Here is a 22,023-nt window from a genome sequence, read left to right on the forward strand (position 1 = left end):
ACAAATACAGACTGTGACGGATATTCTTAATACAAGGGCAGTAAAACGCGACGGACGTGGATCTGGGTAACAGATATCCGAGTACTGACTGTAGCGTGGCTCACCCTTAATAATTTGCAGTTTACAATCAATTGAAACTAAAGCTGCGATTAGCTTTCTTAAGCAGCAATGTCTTAGTGGGGTTGTGGTGTTAAGAAGCAAGAGAAGTTTAACTGAAGTACAGTCACAGGTTTTTAGATACACTGGTTCCGTTTCAGTTCATATTTTAAAACACCTCAGGAGGGAACATTCTTACCCTCAGGGGGTTTTGTCAGTTAACTGTTCATATCTTTAAAACACACTGCCGACATGTCAGATGTTGATATCATCTAAGACTTAGAGGAAGGGTGATATTTAAACTGATGCATATACCACATAAGTTTAGTTTATGTGGTTAAGGGACTAGCAAATATATAGAATGTCATTATTAATGTACAAATTTGTGAATTTAGGTGAAAGACTAGCAACTGGGAGCACACCTGAACCCTTAACCACCACCTGCTGCAATTGATCCGCAAGCCTCTCTCAAGCAGAAACTGCAATACTGGACCAAATAGTGTGGTGGGTTTCTGAGGAGCACTAATAGCCTTTGGGAGCTAGATTGATACACCAAAATCATTTAACTTGTGACGGACGCAGATTAACTCTAAACATACCAAAAAATTGAATTTTAGTACATAAGGTTATTGTGTAAACAGGATGCAGTGGACAGGAAAGAGGTGGATTCTGAGAGTTGATCATTGGTGATCCTATGACTGGTTTTAGTAGTAATTATATCTGACTTTTATAAACAGAATTGTTTTAAAGGAAGCGATGTAAATAACTTGATTGGAAAGTAGGTTATTTGCACTGTGTTATTGTACTTGATGTGAGTCTGAGCAGTAATTAGCAACAGTTGTGTCTCTAAATATAAAGCTATCTTTTGCTGTGGAATGCATGATAATTGAAACTTAACATAGCTGTGACCATTCATCTTCTGACACATGTGTGCAGCAAACTCAAACTGCTTCACAATTTGGAAAGGCAGCCAAAACAACAGAAAAGCTGATTTACAATTTTGAAATGATCATTTTACATCACATAAGAGTCAAGTGAACAACTGTTTTACTGTTACACAACACCAATAAGGCCACTCGCTAAAAATATATTTCACAAATACATACACACACAAAACAGACAGCTTTCTTAAACAGAACACTGGCAAAGGCATTACCGGTAGCTCAAACTTTTATCGACTTGAATCAAGTTATAAAAACTTTCCCGTAATTACTTTAAATTAATTTACTACTAGGAAGAACCAGGCTCATTAAATACATCTAATCCCTTCCTAAGGACCTACAAACTGCGTCTTTCTTTCCCTTTATGGCAGTTACTGTTCCCAGAGCTGAAAGAGTAATAAAACAGCTTTACCAACAGACGATCTAGCCCTGGGGACGAGCTGTTCCTTATGACTTGCGTCAACATTAACATACAAAGGATACAGAATGTTTAATTTCTTGTTACAGTCTCCAATGTTGCAAGACAAAATAATAAATAAATAATTTAAAAAAAAAACATAAAAATCAAGAAAGGCAAATAAATACAGGATAACACAATGAGGTGTGCATAGCTGCCAAATCAAAGTAAAACCTTATCATGAAGTTTCTGAAATGAGTAAATATTAGTGTCTGGATTCTCAAAGCACAACTCTGTGTAAATATTGTGAAAATGTGCACAAAACTTCTGAACTAAATAAACGGTTAGGTTTGAGGGTTGGAAGTCTGTGGGTTTGACTGCTGGCCACAGTTGACCGAGTCTAGACACAAGTGTACTCTGGCAAAGGGCCTGGAGAGCATGTAACCTACAATACGTGCTCAGCATGACTGGTCAGAGCAGGGACATTGCTAGTAGGGTTGGGCATGTGTAATCGTTTATTAGAATAATCAACTGGAAAATTGTTAAATCATTTAGAAAATTATTAAAATTGTATAATTTTATTGCAACAAATATAAATGGTCTGAACAGACTCATTAACCACGCTAAGCCTCCTGCTGCTGCAACACAACATATTACTAGAAATAAATATTAAATGAATCATTATTTCTTTTTATGGCTCTAAATTACTCACACTCCTGACAGATACAAAAAAAACAGGCATTCTTAAACATGCAGGGTGATACCAATACTGTAGCTATGGGTAACGGAGGTGGTTGGAATGCACCATTGCACATATTAAAACTATATTGAATGATTCAATGTTATTAATACAAGAGACGGCAAGGGTCCAAGAAGTTTGAGAACCACTAGACTTATACAAAAAAGAGGAAATCAAGTGCAATGCATTGAGTGCCCACCAGGTGAGAAGATCAATATTGATTTATCCATCCCCACAAGAGCACAAACACTCTCTCTTACTTGACCTAGACAACACCACTAGGCCAGAGAGATCAGAGTATTTCAGTCGCTCCTGCTAAATGACAGGATAGGCATCGCCACAGAGACACACAGCGTGTCAGATGAAGGAAACTGTACACCAATGTGGCTATTGATGAAGATGGGGGTGGGGGGCTAATATTATTTGACATTTTGACTATAAGTCTAGAAGTCTTTAAGTGACACTCACCTGCCGGGCTACTCTGCGGGCCTCCCAGTAAGGTTTGGACTCTTCCACAGCTTTTCCAATCTTCTTCACCAGCTCATCAAGCTTGACTGTAGCTTCTACCAACACGGATCGGAACTTCTGACGGGCTTCCTGCAGAGTGCAACAACAATCAGAAATCAAAACCAAAACCTGCCAGTGAGTCATATTTCAATACTTTATCATTTAATGAAAACTACTATAACAAACTACAACATGAGCCGGACGGCTACTTGGGTATTATGCACAGTATTCCAGCAAAGATTAGAAGCTGGTTTAAAACTAAACAGCATGCAGCTTTAAGGTTTAAACATAAATTGTTATACCAGACCACAGGCCTTTCTGGAAAACACACCAGGCATTGGTTTGTTTTGAGAAACAAAGAAAACTCCTTGTTAACTTAAGCAAACAATTTTACTGCCAAGAAAAATGAACAAACTACAGGACTTGCCTAAAGGATACTTTCCAAGTGGATAACTCCACCCAAAACAGCAGGCCAGTAATGTTACAGTTATCAGTGGTTCCCCTACCATTCTACAGGCCCGGCAGGTCAAAAAAGGCAGCCACCGGGCCTACAAAATTGGGAAAAAAAAAAAAAAAAAATCATAATTGCGTGTGTGAAGTTAGTTTGTTTTAGCGGAACAGGCTCTGCAAGGCTCCAGCACGGCTTCACCTCCCCACCCCCTATGTAACGTGACGTATTTGGTGTTTACGTCATGTGAATAACCCTGTGGTTGTACTGAAACATGATTGGCTGTGAAATTACGGCCAATGCAAGAAGTGGCCAATTATCGTATCGAAATATGATTGGGTGAGAAATGATACATAAAGCAAGAAGCGGATTATCATTTACAGGCACTCGGTAAGTTTCATAACGATTTTTTCTCTCACCAACACAGTTAAATTTTAAAACAATATATACATAGCTAGCGCAAGTAGCCTAAATTAGTTTGATTCCAGATCAATCAATTACATTACAAAATATAATTTGTTGCTTATTAACATTTTAACGTTTGCATCATCTACAGTGTAACTTTAAATCATGACATGAATATCGTGAGCAAATTAGTATAAAATGTTGGTTGGATCATGTTATTACTATCACCACCAATAGGTAGCTAGCTAGCTAAGTTACTAATATTTGGGGAAATGTTGAAGCTACATCACATACAAAGAGATAAATCGAAATTTTATCGAAATTATTACATACTGATATTTAATCGGAATCAGGCCCGACGGTCTGAAAGTAATTAATGCTCGTCTTGCTTTCATACCCTTCGCATTCAGAATGTCACCCAAAAAGCGGACCGCCAAAGGTCAGTCAAAAATACCATCCTTTTTCTGCTTGAAAGGGGAGAAAAGTACAAGGGTTGACGAGGAAATGCCATTCACAATCTTTCCAGGACTCGTTGGTATCACTCAGCAAGATTGGCGCTGACTTGGGAGAGGCTACACAAGCGACAACGCTCTGAGAAGGATTGTTATTATTTTGTATTATGAATATTGTTTTAATAGTGTGTATTAGGATAGGGATGGGAATTTCCAAGAATTTCCTATTTGAATACACAGGGTGCAACATTTGTATATTCGATTACCCGAACTCTGGTCCCTTACGCTGCCAAGAATAAAAGGCAAATGAGTGTGTACAAGCAGACAGCATTACAGTGTAAGCCAGTAAAGTTTAGCCGGGTTCGCAAAGTGTACAAACAATGTCCAAGAAGAGATTTCTTCATTCAATACCCTATTTCCTTAGGCAAAAGTTTTTCCTTTTGTTTACCGAATTAAAACACAGAACTCAATCAGCAGCAATGTCACAGCATGTATCTCTTCCAATTAAAGCAGTAGCATAATATTGTGCAAACCACCAAATAATATTTTTTGCTGTAGTGTGTTCAGAATAAAATAATTAGGATTATTATAATTCAGTTTTAGTGTTGCTGTGACCATATGGTAACAGCTTGGTTGCGGGTTTGTTTGTGAAAAAAAGAGAGTATTATTTGTACACATACATTTTCAAATCTTGAATACAGTATTTTCATTTTCCGACAAGCACACAAATGTGTGCATGTTTAATGGCTGAAGTAACATGTATTGAAGGCTTTGTTTAGCCACTTTCTTTTGAGACGTGGGCTCTCTTTGGTTACCATACACAGTTAGAAACATACTGAAAATAAAAACCATCATGAAAAAATATATAAATATATTGGGCCAGATAAAATTGCATCAGGGCCAGTAAAAACACTAGCTCAGTGGCCCAAGGGGCCAGTAGTTAAAAATCTAAACGTAGAGCCCTGGAATGGGTAAAGGCCCCTGCCTGTACAACACTGACCATGGTATGTTTACAACCTTTAAAAAATAAATAATAGGTTGATTGATTTGTAACTGTAAAGGAAATGCTTTGTGTAACTAACGATTATACAATGTGAATAGCGTAAATTACCAATGAAGAAGTATAATGCTCTTAATAATCCATATGGGAGAGTATTTTCACTTATTTTGATACTTCCTCCAGTGATCAATTTTCAGTTCGCGTGCATGAATTAAGATTTGTGTGTTGAAGTGTCAATGTAAGACAAATCAAACTTGTTAAATATCAAAGACGCGAGTGTTTGTTTGAAACACAGCCAGGAGGTTTACTGACTTCCAGTTTCAGAATATGATTATCAGAAGACCATGGCTGTTTTTTTCTCCAAGCCATGAAAAATAAGCTGCACAGACAACACCTGACTATGTGATTTTCTAGGGGAAACACTGGTTATGTATCAGGGGTTATGTAATGCACTATAGATTTTCTAGGTCTCCTTAAACAAACTTTCAGCAAATTTACAGGTAACTTACACATGCAACCTGAGAATAAAAATAAACAAATACACCCACCCCTCGTTATATCGCCCCTCGCGATACTGCGGATTCGGCTTTATCATGGTCCTGGAGTTGGCTCTACATTTATAGTCTAACTGTGCACGCCTTAGCTGCAATATACATAGGCAATTTCACTTAGAATTACTGTTCGTTTTATTTTGTACTGCACATCAAACTAAAATATACAGAACAATTAAAAACAAAGCATTAATATCGTACTGTTATCATATACACACGCATTGCACAATAACAAAGCAAATTAAACGTCTACTTGCTGAAGCATTTTTTTAAACAATGCAAAGTCACAGGGCAGTGACGTCAGCTCCCTAGCAACAAGCCTCTTGTGTTGTGAGTGGATTCTTTCAATGCAGTGGTTTGGGCATTTGAGAAATGAGAGGAAGATTCATGAAGTTATTATTATTATTATTATTATTATTATTATTTATTTCTTAGCAGACACCCTTATCCAGGGCGACTTACAATCGCAAGCAAATACAAATACAAATAAGTTAATTGGAGATTTAAGTTGATGAGAAGCAATTACCCTCTGCAGTATGAATTAAAAGGGTGTGCTGCTTTTAATACGAAAAATTAGAAAAAGCGGGTTGCGTAGAGGATTTATATTGGACCCAGACACCCCTGATAAAACGGGGGAGTCGTTGTACAGTATTTGTTTTTAGCCTATTTGTTTTTCGATGGATCTCTCGCTATAGATGTAACTATCACTGACACTGTTATTTGCTCTGTTATTGAAATTGTATTTTGTCATATACTTGTACTTGCTAGAACTGAAGTCATTGTATTTTATCTTGCTCTTAATTGTATTAATACTTTTACTGTGATTCTTGAAATGTATTTGTTTATGACTGTAAGTCGCCTCGGATAAGGGCGTCTGCTAAGAAAATAAATAATAATATATCGCGGCCCTCGATATATAGCAGAATTGTATTGGACCCCGACACCCGCGATATATCGAGGTTTGTGGTGTATTATTTTGGAAATAAAATTGCTTTAGATTTACAAAATATTGACTTATTATGTTTCCAAGGTTGATTATACATCATCCTTTAAAACAACAACTCTTAAATTAAACATTGCATACCTTTTTCCTATACCATTTCCTGTTCCACATAGATATGATAATCACTTTGTTGACACTGCATCATGATAAAGGCAATTTACACTTTGCATGCCAGCCTCAAAGTCTTAATTTTTCAGGAAGCCGAGTTGGTCAGGTGCATTGTGGACTCTGTAGTTTCACTCGTATACCAGTGCTGGTACACAAGTATGTGAAGAACAACATATCTACTTTGTGCAACAAAAAGCTAGGTTGTTTAATAATGACCAGAATGCCATTCAGTCAGTATGTGATTGCAATGTAATAAAAGTACATCAGGGATGAAATTCTATAAACTTGTCTGCTGCTTAATGTTAGTTTATAATTTATGGATTTTCTAAACATTTATTACTAGTAAATTAAACAGAGTGCAAGTAAAGTCATTTATGTTATTATTTAGCATTCACCTTTTCATAACTTGATACCATAATTATAGAAATTAAACACATTCTTTTGACAGAAAGACTGAAAAGAAGTGTTTACACCTCCCAATACAATCCTTCTGCTTGTTGCAGATATACAGTAGACTCTCGTTAGTAGCAACATAATGGTTATCTTTGCTATGTTGCTCTTAAGCGACAGTTGCTGTCATGGGGAGAGATGTCTGAACAAAGGATGCCTGCTTTTTCTGATACTTAAAACAGCTACAGTACATGCTACATTCTTTTCAAGTATATTTGTAGCCAAGAGACTTTCACACTTTCAAACTTACATTTATTTTGTTTACTTTTTAAAATGTAGGTTACATGTTTACAGATAAAATATCGCTGTCAGTATGAAGGAAACAGTGCCCAACTGCACAAATAGATACTATATTATTATTATTTGTTTATTTAGCAGACACCTTTATCCAAGGCGACTTAGAGACTAGGGTGTGTGAACTATGCATCAGCTGCAGAGTCACTTACAATTACGTCTCACCCGAAAGACGGAGCACAAGGAGGTTAAGTGACTTGCTCAGGGTCACACAATGAGTCAGTGGCTAAGGTGGGATTTGAACCGTGGACCTCCTGGTTACAAGCCCTTTTATTTAACCACTGGACCACACAGCCTCATAAATAATAGCTTACATTCACTTCCCTTGCTCTTTTTTATGTCTGTTCTTTTGTATGATCCTTATACAGCTGTATCATCTTCTAGTTGCGATCACGTCAAAGCAAACTTTTTTTTTGTACACATTGCGGGAAATAAACACTGGCGATAAGTTTTACGGTATCTGGATAAGGAAAGTTTTCCCAGGAAAATGTTGCTCGTAAGCAGCGGTTGCTCTTACCAGGTGTTGCTACTAACAAGCATCTACTGTTCTTAATATAACTACAGGTGTGAAACAGGTGAAACAAATAGAATTCACAGAGACACACGGCTTTTGTGACAGAAGCTTACCAGCTGGACCTCAATTACATAGTTTTCGGAATGCTGCAGTGGCCTAGGATTTCTCTGTTACAAACCACAACATTTCCTTTGTTAAATTGTAATCTGACTATGCAAATAATTAACACTTGCAGCCTCTTCATATTTAATATCATAGAGAATGGAACTATGCTGGAAATACTGAATTGCAAATAAAAAAAAATGATGAACCTTTGAGGTTACGAAGTGTCTCCGAGCTACAGGCCTACTTAGCAGGTCTTTGTATTTGAATATTCTATATTGTATCACATGGTTATTGAATTTAAACTGTATATATACACCGTATAGTATTATAAACAAAATCGAAAAAGAAAATCCTGGATGGCACCTCCGCCCAAGATCGCTGAAGATTACAAATCAAGCAGTTGAAATAAGTAGCGTAGTGTCTGCTCGTATCCTAAAAATAAAACCATCAACTACGCAATTCTGCCATCCTTTCCTTAATATTGCACTGGATTGGGAAAACAGTGGAAAAGAACTGCCAAAAAACCTTGTGAATGAACTCCAGATTTAAGGATTTCCTGTTAAAATCCATCAAAAAGGAAAACACAGCAACTGGTGCGCACTCAGAGGTTGTACTTAACACACATCCTCTGGCATGAAGGAAGAAAAAAAAAAAAAAAAAAAAACAGCCAGGCATTGCTCATGAATGTCTTATTAAATAAATATATTGGAATTGTACACTAAAATAGACCGGTTCCATAGCAACAAAATTTGACTGAACCTCCAAGGAAAAAGCAAATATATGAATCATACATATTTAATCTTCCAAGGACCCAGTTGCTGCTGCGTATGGACAAATGCACTACGTTTTCTGAAAAATTGAATCCATGTACACTAAAGCTGAGGTGATGCATCGATAGTCAAGCTTGTGCGTTTTTGTGTAAAGGGTTTAAGCAATGCTTTTTTTTTTTTTTTTTTTTTTTTTTTTTTAATTATTAAATTTGGAATGTGCAATTATTTTTTGCACTAAGCGCAGAGCTACTCTGCTCCCCTCAGGCCTGACTCACTGAATCTGCATGCGATTGAGCTCACCTTCTCTCCCCTGCCCCACCCCTGTGAGCGTTTATTATTATTATTTACTGATGGGATCTACATTTTCAACCATAACATCTGCGTTTTTACATATTGCATCAACACAGTTATATTACTGTCCAGTGCAACTATTTTAGATTAATGACGTTAACATGCAAAACAGTACACAGTATAAATAGTAGTAGTAGAAAAAGACAAGCTTACCATGAAATGTTTTCTTTTGAAAATCCCCCATTCACGACATAGAAATCAGTGTTGTAGAACATGTACCAATGTCTCTGTGGGTTGCTGTCAACATCATAACTATTTACAGTTTTGTTTTTTAAAAGTTCTTTAAATTTTCCTTTTAGCACCCAAGTCCAAAATGACTTGTGCTCTTTCCAAATCAAAGTCTTAATAATTCTCAGGAGCTTTGAAATGGTCATGTTTTAGATGATCCTCACATAAACAAGAGCATTTGCTGGTCTGCAGTCTGTTCTGACAGCTAAAACCTTGTTCTGCTGGTACACAAGATACAGGTATCGTAATTGCAATTGCTGCAAGTTTTGCGAAAGCAGGAAAGATGTCGGAATAGTTCTCAATAAAAAACATGCAGGCCTCATCCATGGTCTTAAAACCATGATTTCTGAGCATGTGTTTTACTTGTCCAAATTCTAGGCTGAGAGTCAACAGGTAAGATGCTCCGATACAGATGAGTCGCTGCCAGGGACGTGCGCAGTACTATATGGGATACTGAGACCTAGACTAATTTTTTTTTTTTTTTTTTAAAAAGAGGATGCAGGGAGTAGTGGAACCATTCTCACATGTTTCATTGCATAAAACTACTTTGTAATATAAACAAAATTATTGGATAGGGATGAAAAGGGGAAATGTTGTCTTTTACATCTGCGTTTTAGAAACACACTGCTGTTACAGTGTTTGCTCCAGGACTTACAGACTGAGGGTCAATGTGGCCCCCTCTCAATTTTAGAGGGACATTTTCTTCAGTGAGGGGGTCAATATGTTTGATTCAGAACCAACCACCATTTCTTATTTTTGTTTGTTTTAAATATGCCAACAGAGTTTACAGACCTTTTGTTTCTGAAGAACAAAAAATAAAACTATAAAGCTGTTGATACAACCAAGGTGTGTCTACAATACTCACTGTCACTTTTGGGTAAAATATTGGTAAATGTGTCACAGTGATTCTAGTGGATCACTGAGTAGAGGATATTTATTGTACCAAATCACATTAGAACAGGTGTTTTCAATCTTTAAGCTGCGTACCCCTTCCAAAAAATGTAGTCCACCGTGTATCCCCATCTGAGATAGTCATAATAAAATGAAAACAGAAAAAAAGGATCTGTACAATAGCAGGATACAACAACACGCACAAACCTTGGAATGTGTGATGGATACAATTATAAAAGTTACAGTATTATTATGGAATATATATATATATATATATATATATATATATATATATATATATATATATATATATATATATATATATATATATACACACACACACACACACATACACAGTACTGTGCAAAAGTTTTAGGCAGGTGTGAAAGAATGCTGTAAAGTAAGAATGCTTTCAGAAATAGACATGTTAATAGATTATATTTATCAATTAACTAAATGCAAAGTGAGTGAACAGAAGAAAAATCTAAATCAAATCCATATCTGGTGTGACCACCCTTTGCCTTCAAAACAGCATCAATTCTTCTAGGTACAGTTGCACAAAGTCAGGGATTTTGTAGGCATATAGTCAGGTGTATGATTAAACAATTATACCAAACAGGTGCTAATGATCATCAATTCAATATGTAGGTTGAAACACAATCATTAACTGAAACAGAAACAGCTGTGTAGGAGGAATACAACTGAGTGAGGAACAGCCAAACTCAGCTAACAAGGTGAAGTTGCTGAAGACAGTTTGCTGTCAAAAGTCATACACCATGGCAAGACTGAGCACAGCAACAAGACACAAGGTAGTTATACTGCATCAGCAAGGTCTCTCCCAGGCAGAAATTTCAAGGCAGACAGGGGTTTCCAGATGTGCTGTCCAAACTCTTTTGAAGAAGCACAAAGAAACGGGCAACGTTGAGGACCGTAGATGCAGTGGTAGGCCAAGGAAACTTACTGCAGCAGATGAAAGACACATCATGCTTACTTCCCTTCGCAATTGGAAGATGTCCAGCAGTGCCATCAGCTCAGAATTGGCAGAAAACAGTGGGACCCTGGTACACCCATCTACTGTCCGGAGAGGTCTGGTCAGAAGTGGCCTTCATGGAAAACTTGCGGCCAAAAAGCCATACCTCCGACGTGGAAACAAGGCCAAGCGACTCAACTATGCACGAAAACACAGGAACTGGGGTGCAGAAAAATGGCAGCAGGTGCTCTGGACTGATGAGTCAAAATGTGAAATATTTGGCTGTAGCAGAAGGCAGTTTGTTTGCCGAAGGGCTGGACAGCGGTACACGAATGAGTGTCTGCAGGCAACAGTGAAGCATGGTGGAGGTTCCTTGCAAGTTTGGCGCTGCATTTCTGCAAATGGAGTTGGGGATTTGGTCAGAATTAATGGTCTCCTCAATGCTGAGAAGTACAGGCAGATACTTATCCATCATGCAATACCATCAGGGAGGCATCTGATTGGCCCCAAATTTATTCTGCAGCATGACAACGACCCCAAACATACAGCGAAAGTCATTAAGAACTATCTTCAGCGTAAAGTAGAACAAGGAGTCCTGGAAGTGATGGTATGGCCCCCACAGAGCCCTGATCTCAACATCATCGAGTCTGTCTGGGATTACATGAAGAGAGAGAAGCAACTGAGGCTGCATAAATCCACAGAAGAACTGTGGTTAGTTCTCCAAGATGTTTGGGCCAACCTACCTGCCGAGTTCCTTCAAAAACTGTGTGCAAGTGTACCTAGAAGAATTGATGCTGTTTTGAAGGCAAAGGGTGGTCACATCAAATATTGATTTGATGTAGATTTTTCTTCTGTTCACTCACTTTGCATTTTGTTAATTGATAAATATAAACTTAATAGTGTCATGTCTATTTTTGAAAGCATTCTTACTTTACAGCATTTTTTCACACCTGCCTAAAACTTTTGCACAGTACTGTCAATATACACACACACACAGTGCCTTGCAAAAGTATTCAGACCCCTGACCAATTCTCTCATATTACTGAATTACAAATGGTACATTGAAATTTCGTTCGGTTTGATATTTTATTTTAAAACACTGAAACTCAAAATCAATTATTGTAAGGTGACATTGGTTTGTGTTGGGAAATATTTTTAAGAAAAATAAAAAACTGAAATATCTTGTTTGCATAGGTATTCAACCCCCACACATTCATATTTGGTAGAGCCACCTTTTGCTGCAATAACAGCTTTAAGTGTTTTGGGGTAAGTATGTACCAGCTTTGCACACAGTGTCGGAGTGATTTTGGCCCATTCTTCTTGGCAGATTTGCTCCAGGTTGTTCAGATTGGTTGGACGACGCTTGGGGACCGCAATTTTCAAATAGTGCCACAGATTCTCAATGGGATTGAGATCAGGACTTTGACTGGGCCACTGTAGGACATTCACCTTTTTGTTCTTGAGCCACTCCAATGTTGCTTTGGCCTTGTGCTTGGGATCATTGTCCTGCTGAAAGGTGAATTTCTTCCCAAGCTTCAGTTTTTTAGCGGACTGAAGCAGGTTCTCTTGCAGTATTTCCCTGTATTTTGCTCCATCCATTCTTCCTTCAATTTTAACAAGATGCCCAGTCCCTGCTGATGAGAAGCATCCCCACAGCATGATGCTGCCACCACCATACTTCACTGTAGGGATGGTGTGCATTGAGGCATGGGCAGTGTTAGGTTAGCATCACACATAGCGCTTTGAGTTTTGGCCAAAAAGCTCTATCTTGGTCTCATCTGACCACAAAACCTTTTCCCACATCGCAGCTGGGTCACTCTCATGCTTTCTGGCAAACTCCAGATGTGCTTACAGATGGTACTTTTTGAGTAACGGCTTCTTTCTTGCCACCCTCCCATACAGGCCAGTGTTATGCAGAGCTCTTGATATGGTTGACTGGTGCACCATTACTCCACTCCCAGCCACTGAACTCTGTAGCTCCTTCAAAGTGATTGTTGGCCTCTCTGTGGCTTCTCTCACAAGTCTCCTTGTTTGAGCGCTGAGTTTTGAGGGACGGCCTTTTCTTGGTAGTGCCTGGGTGGTGTGATGCAGCTTCCACTTCCTGATTATTGATCCAACCGTGCTCACTGGGATATCCAAACACTTGGATATTATTTTGTACCCTTTCCCTAATCTATGAATTTGTATTACTTTATCTCTAACTTCTGTAGAATGCTCTTTGGTCTTCATTTTCCTTCAGATTCACAGCCTGACCAATGATCCTTCAACAGTGGGGTTTTTATCCAGAAAATGTGACAGCAACTTTAATGGTTCACAGGTGGAGGCCAATGGTAAAGTAACAGTGTACTCATTAGGGCAATTTCTTTCATCGGTGTAAAATGGTTTTGTGGATTTGCTATATTTTAACATATCTTAATACTGCACATAATTATATGGTTTTGAAAACGCTACTTAACAAAAGCCGTGACTACACGAACTGTATTACATTATAATTTCCTTTATTCCAATTCCAGTGGTGTTTTCTAAATGCAAGACGTATTATATACAGTGCTGTATAAAATCACATACACTGTATATATTTTTCTTTATCATGCTTTATAGGCCTACTGGCCAAATGGCCAAGAGACAGTTGGTGCTAAACACATAAGGAATTATTTTGGCCCTGAATTTTAGCATTTTTTGTCATAGAAAAAACAAATTTCACGTATTTTATAACATTACCGTAGGCTACTTCTTTTTTTAATCAATGATGCGGTTTTCGTTTCACAAATCTACTGCACTTTGCCTATAAATTACTGTAGTACACATAAGTACACATTTCTCCCATTCACTTGCTAGGTCACTCCATATCTCCAAACATGAGACAGATATTTTGTCTAGCAAATAGATACGTTTACAAGGGATGAATTTCACAGTATTTCTAAGCACAAATATAATAGCCTGCATTTCAACAGTCACTGCCAAAGCTGATTACTTATTCTTCCATAAGTAATGGTCGGGTGGATACAAGGTTATATTTGCGCCGGCCATGTGGTTAACAAGCCTGATGTTGTCATCCAGGCTTGACTGTGAAACTGACTGTAAGCAGGGAGGGTGTGTGAGCGCATTCTACTGGACTGGAGAATAAAAACACTGAGTTTAATTATGAAAATGCAAGTGTAAACAAACAAGTAAAAAAGATTAGCCTGTCGTCAGACATGTCATGGTAATACAAAATGCATTACTATACTGCGTATTGGTATTGCGTGTGGTCTGAGAAGGGGGACACAGGCACGTTAAGAGAAATTCAGCGGGACATTTTTTATTTCATTGGCGCAATTGCATGGCCTAGCGTGAACACTGCTGTTACTGTTTGTGTTTTATTCAAATGTCCAGCATAGTTTTTCTCTTGATTGATTGTTACTCTGACTGGTTATGGATTTAAACTACTTTTTTTTGGATTTTTCTTCGACACCAAACTGGTACAAATCAACACGATTATTTAATTACTACTGTATATGCATAAACTGATGTAATCAATTTAATATGCATAATAGTTTTTAAAGTGTTACTTGCAATCTTACACAGTAATCCACAGCAACAATTTATTAATGCATTTTGTTTTTTTTTTATTTACCACTTTCATAACGTCGATGAATTGATGCATCTGTTTTTTTGGAGAACGATATATCGATACTGAAAAATTAGGCATCACTCCAGCCTTACTGTACATAGTTCAATTTATCAGAATTGTAACTGGATTATCTATTCCAAGTCATGTAAACACAGAGGAGTTTAGTTTTCATGTAAATGTACTGATGGTCATCTTGACAATCTGACAGGCAGGCCCTCCAGATACTCATAAAAGTCATCAACAACAACCTAGCTGTTTTAATAAGGTGCTCTTCCCAGGTCCAAGTTAAAGATAACAAGTAAACATTGTAATCTAGATTTTTTTTTCACACGTATGAATTAAATAAAAGCTAGTATCAGGACCGTTTACATTAGATTACTAAGCCGCACATGATCCAAAGCTTTCAAAATTATCTTTCATAACTCTACAGCATCATGATGGGCTATATTTCACCACCTGCTTTCCCCAAAGCCATATACCAAGAATGCATGAAAAATAATTATTGATTTATGTGTTCAAATGTCAAAAATGTTTTGTGTAATTTTACAGCTGTTGTTGTTGCAATTGAAAGAGGTCAGGCCCCTGCTATTTTGCAAGGTACAGGTCAAACGATAAAAACATTTCACAGAAGGTCAATAGTTTAATTTGACTGTGTGACCTTGACTCAACATTAGCACATTTCAAAGACTTTGAATCCTTATAGAACTGAAAAACACGCCTCTAGGAGATATGACTCACAGTGGGGCTGAGTGGGCAAGCTTTCTTTTCGCTCCAATTAATGGAAGACCTCATTGGAAAGGATACTAAATGAAATCTATAAAAGGAAACTGCAGTCTACTTTGATTCTAACCACCTCACATTAAACAAGTCTCATGCAAATTCCTATGTTCATATTTTATATCAATCCAGACTATTCGATTTATATTTTAATCAGTCAATGTACATCACCTTTTGTCACGTCGCCAGCAGAGTTTGGGTCATTTCCATTTTCCAGTTCCATTTCTAAACCCAATTCCCTTTTAAATCAATTCAAATTCCTATTCCAGTCATTTTACAACAAAGGCTTTATTGAGCAAACAAATACTGTATACAACTTAATGAACTTGCCAGGTAACCTGACAAAGCCTATAGCAGAAACCAAGTAAACACTATGCCATAAAACAGAATAGGAATTGTATAAAAGGGGACTGGGATTGGAAATGGAATTGGAATTGAAAAAATGTAACTGACCCCAACTCTGGTCGCCAGGTCACTACAAATACATAATTATTAGGCATCAAAAATGCAAAGCCATTGGACACAGGTATGAATGAAGAGCTGCTCTGATTTGGAAATCTATTCCATCTGCCTTTAGCATTTGCCCTTCATCTCATCGATTTTGAATGCTTTTGCACATTAAAAACCCATTTTGTTATTATCCCTTTCATTCCTTTCAGTTGTTGGAATACAATCAGAGTGGATCACAGATGCAATGAAAAGGGAAGTGTTTGCCCTGCAAAGTAAATGCCCACATGCATTCCTCTTTAGATGCCCATACTCATACACTTCATACATGTATACTGTACAAACAGGCACACAAACATCAACATGTGCCTAGGACTGATATCTACAAAAAGCAACTGCAAAATACAATTACTCTAGTAAATTACTGTACAAAATGATTTGTCTACATAGAAAAGAGAATCAAAGGTCCTGCAACCACCAAATGCTTTGTTTTTTTAAGAATATAAAGTTCAGCTGTTGTTTATCTAGAAATCAGTGGGACTCTTCCAATCCAATCCAGTCCATGACCTTGTTCCTATCATCCCCTTAATTGCTGAATTGAACAGTCACTAGAGCTTTGTTCCAAACAGCTCTTCAGTTGTTTAATTTGAACCTTTGGGGTTTAATTCTGCAATTAATGGCCTGTTTGGAACTGCAAGAGCTCCAAGTCCACTTGTTTTGAACTTGGCATTCAATTGGGATATATGTTTTAGCATTTGATATGATTGTTTATGACCCATAATGTTCAGCTTAACCTAATATGTGGGTAAGAAGTATGTATAAAACTAACCAAATGTCAAGCAAGATCGACTAAATAAATAGATCCAGTATTATATATTTGTCTTGAAAAAAACAAAAGAACTAGCAAACACACAAATCCTTATATATTTTCTACACCTTAAAGAATAATAATAATAATAATAATAATAATAATAATAATAATAATAATAATAATAATAATACAAGCACAGAAACACATTCCACAAGCTGCCAAATAGTGTCTGCAAATAACTAGCAGGAAATTAGTTTGCAATCTAGACAATCAGTTCCACAAAAAGGAAAAAAAGAAAACAAGGTCAGACAAGAAAACATTTTGAATAATGCATAAAAATCACCATGTTTTTTTGTGTGCAACTGCAGTTAAGATGGTATGATTGTACAGTGTGCCTGTGGTGGCCTTCATCTACACTTCTATTACTCAGTCCATTTACCTGAACTGTTTAAGGTAAAAAGCTGTGCTAATTAGCCATCACAAGCTGAAGAGGTGTGATTAGGCAGTTCTCTCTCTCTCTTTTTTTTTCTACTCCACAGGATGATGTCATGCTGCAGATTCATACACATGCGGTTTCAGTCATAAACACTTGAATACTCTATAGTCAATACCTAAACAATGCACGGTCAATACGTCTTATACTACATACAGTGAACTATTGGTCTGAGAAGCTTACAGTGGTGGTCATTTTCCTAAATGATTAGGGTATGCAGGACACCTCGGAAACCAGCCAGCCAGGCCCCAGGACTCTCTTCAAAGTCAACAAGATATTTGATTTAATAAAACTCATTTCACAGGACAAAGTTAAGGACAAGAAGTAAATTAAGGATAACCAGTAATAATGAATCCAGGCTGCGGAATCAAACCCATGTCTTCAGAAAAAAAAGAATTCTTAGAAGAAGCCATGACTGGTCACTTGGGGGGAGCTTGACTGAAATTTATATTTGCTTTCCTGTACAAACTTCTGAATTCCTAAGACTAAAAAGTCTAAACTTGTAAACTGAAAGTGAATATTTAAATACACATTGCACATTGTTTCATTAAGTGTTATCAGTATACTTCAACACAAATTGTCACTCTCAGAGGTGCTGGTGGAGTTAAACCAACAGTGTTTTAGGAAGGAGTAGTTTCTTCCTAGTTTCATGCCATATATAAAACACATGCTGTTTTAGCATGTATAAACCATGTATAAACATACAACATGAAGGGGTTAATTAATATTGCAAGAAATACACGTTTGAAAAAAATGAAGTTGGGATGAAGCCTTACTTCCTCTGCTTCATATACAGGGACTTCAAATTAAAGATGAGGAAGAGGAAGCCATTTCCTACATTGTTGAGAGCTGCTGAATGTTACATTGTCTATCGGTATCACCCAAGGCAGGGGACCAATTTGTTTGCATAACGTCTGCTGTTTGGTGCTTTGAATTACTGAATTTCCAATATTTCACTTAATACCCTTAATTTCCAATGCTTGCAGTAATAGAGTAGAACAGAGTGCACCATTCTAGAGTAAGAGTGTAATTGTAAACAAAAAGTGACATTTCCATGGATTTATTGGGTGGGGACTTTGAGCCAAGAAAGTTTGAAAACCCCTGACCTAGCAGGTTAAATCTTAATAGTTGCATAGTTACTGTATACAGCTTCAGAGGCAAAAGTTCAAGACACAACAGTTGAACAGAGAACAACTTGAAGGTATGTTCCCTTACAAACTGAAACATGGCCAAACACCAGCCCCACAATACTCATGCACACAGGAGTCCTAATTTGCTGCAACTCCAACCTACCTCCAATTCTGTTTCCCATCTATTTATGTCATCTGTTGACTGGTTCAGTTTTTCAAGTTCCCCCTGAAACAGAGAAAGAGAACAATACAAATAATAAAAGACTGACAGAATCTGTATTAGATTAAACCTGAACAGTCATCTGGTATCTTGTCAAGAAAGAAAATAATCTAAGAGGCCTGAAAAAGAGGTTTTGAAGAAAGGGAAGATACAAAAATAAAATACTGAGATGACAAAAAAAAAAAAAAATGTATATGAAGTCTATAACATGTATTGACATTTGTTGGTAATTAGATATGTTTTATATCTTATTTGGAAGTAGTGGGTCTGCGTTATAACTATAATTCATTTATCATTAAAAGCTGGCTAGAATTTAACAATTAGAAAACCCAAATGGGCTATTTTTTGTTTATTTATGGTATCAAAATACTTCGGAAATACTGTAATCGGAGAAATATCTGATGCAATTAAACACGTAGTTCTTACTAACTCAAATCAATCAAAACAACCCCCTAGGCTTGAGGTTACAGATAAGCAAAATGAGCTCAAAATGAGACAAACCAGTAAACCTTGAAGCCTAATTCTTAGGTAGCATGGAATGTTCTGAAAAGGAGTTGTAAACATCACAAAAGATAAGTTTCAAACATCGGATAGAGGCAAGAGAAATATGCACACATACTAGAATGTATTCGTTTTTTCTTTGTTTTAAATGTACTTGGTGTCTTCAAACTATATATATATATATATATATATATATATATATATATATATATATATATATATATATATATATACACACACACACACACACACACACACACACCTAGTACTTTTAACAACACGCTGTATGGTAGCTTTGCACTAGATGGAACCGATGGAACCGATGGTGTAATCAGAGGTGGTAGGGTTTGAAATACAACTTTTTTGGGTGATTTGTCACGAAATGACCCAGTTAGCTAGGTTTCGGTTTCGGCCTTCTTCAGATAGCATGGTACAGACATAGCTATATAGGTCGAATTATGTTGTTTAAGTTTGACAGTTCTACAGATAGACATTGTTGTTTCTGAATTCCCTGTACTAATATGTGTGCGTGTACTTTTTTAAAAATCAAGGTGTAAACATATGACCACTTTCTAAATACCTGCTTTTAGACCGAGTAGTGAGTCCAACACAATATTGTCTAAATTAGCGTCAAACGGGAGTTGGTTCCTTATCTACAATTTAAACATAATAATCTATAATAAAGTGAATGCACTCCTGCATGATGTATAGTAGTGCCATACAAGCAAAATACAACCAACAACAACAATACGTAACCACAAAGTCTCCGCACTTTGCCGTAACATATTTAACTGCAAATGCATACTGTACAGAAAAGGCACCAATTAAATATAAACTACAGATATCCACCAAAACACAAATTCAAAATGCAGACTGTGGCTGCAGGATTGTTTTTTTTTTTTTTTTTTTTTTTTTATACAGTACATACCAAACGCTGTTACCTGTATTCTCGGATCAACGTCCTCCTCTTCTGGCGATTCAAGCTCTTCTTCTGATGTAGGTCTCTTTTCTAAATTGTCCATTTTGGTTAGGTTTTTATTTATTATTATTATTATTATTATTATTATTGTTGTTGTTGTTTATTAAAATCGGAACAAAGCAATTTCCCTTTTGTTGTTATCTGTGTTACTGGTGCCTCGCTTACACCTCTGCTCCAGCTCCAGCTATTGCGTGAAAACTAAACACAACAACAAAAAAATCTATTATTTTTTTCTTAATCTGAAGAATAAAGGGAGCACACGGTTTGGTGACAATCGGAGAATTTAGTAAGAAATCCAAAAAGGCGTCCCTCGCATTTCGCTGACAGACACGAAATGAAGACCTGCGCTCTGCCTCGCCCGCCCCCTTCTGCTTTCACTGAGCATGTTTTTTTTTTCCTTTTTCTTCTAAGTTGATGTTTAACCACAGCGTACCTTAGACGTCTAGCGTTTAAGTGAAATGGTAAGGACGACAGACTGCTATTACTCTGTACAGTACGTGCAGGATTCTGGGTGCTGTTATTTATTCGATTTCTGCGGATGCTTTTTTTGTAAGGCAAAGGGAGGAGTAAAGGGACAGAGTTTACGACCCCATGCAACATTATACTAGAGAGGGGTATTGCTGCAGAACGCAGACTCGCACAGCCCAGCTCTCACAGGCAGCTCATACAGGGCCAAGAGTATATAGCTGCAGAACGAAGGCTCCCACAGCTTAGCTCACACAGGGTAATGCTGCGTGGGCAACTCATAATTTACACAGTGCTTAATTGACCCGCAACACCCCTACCACGTGACCATAACACCACACAAACCTTTGGTTTAGGGTTAGGTTGTTGTTGTGTATATTTAAAGTTATGGCCAATACCCCAGGAACCTTAGGTTTTGGTGATAAGAGTGATGAATTTAGGTACTAAAACAAAGTTTATTTCATAACAATAACCTAACCCTAAACCTAAGGTTCGTGGTTCTATTGGCCATGGATCACCAGTTAATTCTCACAGGGTAATCACTATGTTCAGTGTTCTCCCCCTCCCACACCCTGTTTATGGTCACATGGTAGGGGTGTTGAGGGTATATGAAGCACGACGTAATTTACCAGTTGTGCAGGCAGCATTACCCTATGTGAGCAATGACATTTAGGTGAAAAAATATTTCAGCAAAATGGCATCTGAGTAAAAGCTCTGTATCTGAGCTCTGAGGCAGTTCTGGGTTTCACAATTTCCCTACAAATCCTTCTAGAAAATAAATATACAGATTTAAAGTTTATATGACGGAGATACTACTGGGACAGTTTGAAAAACCATTGCTTTTATTTCTGACGGAACCCCCCCCCCCCCAAAAACCCAACAATGTTAAAGAAAAATTAATCTGTAATGTATAGTGGTATCAAAGAAGGAAATAAGCTTTCAACTCAACAGGTCTGCATTGTAGAATTACATACCGGTACCTATAATGCTATGCCTGTAAATTCTATTGATGTGGCCTTACATATTACAGTAGATATGTCTGATATGGAGTGTACTGGATGGTCACAGCCTGTAACCTCTTCTAAATCACTGGCTCCTAAAAAAATGAAAACAGCAGTGGAAGACAGGGAGGTGTAGGAAGAGTCAAACAATATCTTAAATGCTGACATTCTGAGGGCAGTTAACAGCCTTGCATCCCGATTTGCCACCGTTGAAAAGCAAATGAAACAAAAATCCTTGTCGATCACAAACCTATCCATTTTTTTTTATTTTGTCTGTGAAGAAATGAAGGGATTGAGAGGGAAAGTTACTTGAAAGTGGGTGTTCTCGGGAAACAGCTCACAGCCACACAAGAAAGATGTTCTGAT

At 37.3% G+C, this 22,023-nt stretch overlaps 1 protein-coding gene across 1 annotated transcript in view; it reads right to left on the reverse strand.

Annotated features, from left to right (window-relative positions):
- Positions 1-20,758, reverse strand: part of LOC117399226 (SH3 domain-binding protein 5) — a 43,574-nt gene extending 22,816 nt beyond the window's left edge. The window contains exons 1-3 of the mRNA XM_033998277.3: positions 20,154-20,758; positions 18,655-18,717; positions 2,642-2,770 (exon numbers count right to left, since the gene is read on the reverse strand). Of these exons, the coding sequence (XP_033854168.3) occupies positions 2,642-2,770; positions 18,655-18,717; positions 20,154-20,234 (273 nt within the window). The 5' untranslated portion in view covers positions 20,235-20,758. The remainder of the gene's footprint in view (positions 1-2,641; positions 2,771-18,654; positions 18,718-20,153) is intronic.
- Between the last annotated feature and the right edge of the window lie 1,265 nt (positions 20,759-22,023).

The sequence above is a fragment of the Acipenser ruthenus genome, chromosome 4 (assembly GCF_902713425.1).
Source record: "Acipenser ruthenus chromosome 4, fAciRut3.2 maternal haplotype, whole genome shotgun sequence".
NCBI classification, from domain to species: domain Eukaryota; kingdom Metazoa; phylum Chordata; class Actinopteri; order Acipenseriformes; family Acipenseridae; genus Acipenser; species Acipenser ruthenus.